The sequence below is a fragment of the Sphaeroforma arctica genome (genome assembly GCF_001186125.1).
Source record: "Sphaeroforma arctica JP610 unplaced genomic scaffold supercont1.6896, whole genome shotgun sequence".
NCBI lineage: Eukaryota > Ichthyosporea > Ichthyophonida > Sphaeroforma > Sphaeroforma arctica.
In genome coordinates this window covers 360-1,548 of record NW_014033662.1, presented here as the reverse complement: position 1 = coordinate 1,548, position 1,189 = coordinate 360, and the positions used below count along the sequence as shown (strand labels likewise).

Below are 1,189 nucleotides of genomic sequence, written 5' to 3'. Positions count from 1 at the left end.
GGGGTGGGTGTGTCTACATATACAGACACGCATGTCATCTGAATGCATTTCGCTGTTGCAATGGTTTGTTTTGACTGTTTTAGTATTTGATGTACATACCCTGTTAAATCGGTTCTATTCTTTTCAAAGTGCATGACAGTAGCACCCCTTCGATCTCTTCGCCTCGTGCGCTCAGCGGGCTGTTCTTAGTTAAACATACCACTCACTCGCCCACACTAACCATTGCACCTGCCCCACCGGTTCTATTTCCCGTGACACTGGACAGGTGATGAAGAATCTGCATGTGGTGTTCACCATGAACCCCACGACCAGTGGCCTCAAGGACAGGGCCGCCACATCGCCTGCGCTGTTCAATCGGTGCGTAGTGGATTGGTTCGGTGACTGGTCGTCCCATGCCTTGTACCAGGTATGACTCATGCCCGAGGTCCGGGTTAATCCCTGTGCTATTTATAAATTTTTTTTCGCATCTGTGCTATAAATAGAATGGTCCTCATGCGATGTTTCGCCCTCTTTATTTTCACCAGTGCACATGTACAGATGTACAGGCAAGATAGTACAAGTGTACTATGAGTTAGAGTACGTAAATGAATTATAGACTGAATTATAGTGCACATGTAGTATAGATTATAGTAATATATATTATAGTGAACATTTACAATGAATTATAGTAGTATATATTATAGTACACATATATAAATTGTGTATGTCTCTTATTGCCTATAGATAAGCGTGTGGGTCTATACATAGCAACACACTACTGGCACACCTCTACTACACACACAAACAGTCTCTCTAACATCAACATACACTATCATAGCATATACACACGAACAATCTTTTCACCATCAACAGGTGGGGTTGGAGTTCACCAACAAAGTGGACATAGACAGCCCCGACTACACAGCACCTGCCGACCTGCCTCTGTCAGTGCAAGAACTGCCAGATAATCCATCACACAGAGAAGGTAGGTCTAAAACACACAGGAGGTAGGTCTAACACACACAGGAGGTAGGTCTAACACACACAGGAGGTAGGTCTAACGTACATAGGAGGTGGGTCAACACACACAGGGGGTAGGTCTAACACACACAGGTGGTAGGTCTTACACACACATGAGATAGGTCTAACACACGCAGGTGGTAGGTCTTACACACACAGGAGGTAGGTCTACCGTAGCATCTGACAATGC

General features: G+C 44.8%; 1 protein-coding gene across 1 annotated transcript; it reads left to right on the top strand.

The window, feature by feature from the left end:
• Nucleotides 1–268: 268 nt before the first annotated feature.
• On the top strand, nt 269–986 carry SARC_15871 (hypothetical protein; the record flags this gene model as incomplete). The annotated part of the gene is made up of 2 exons (XM_014290017.1): nt 269–406; nt 853–986. Coding segments are annotated over 2 exons (272 nt in total), but the record flags the coding sequence as incomplete, so codon positions are not given.
• Between the last annotated feature and the right edge of the window lie 203 nt (nt 987–1,189).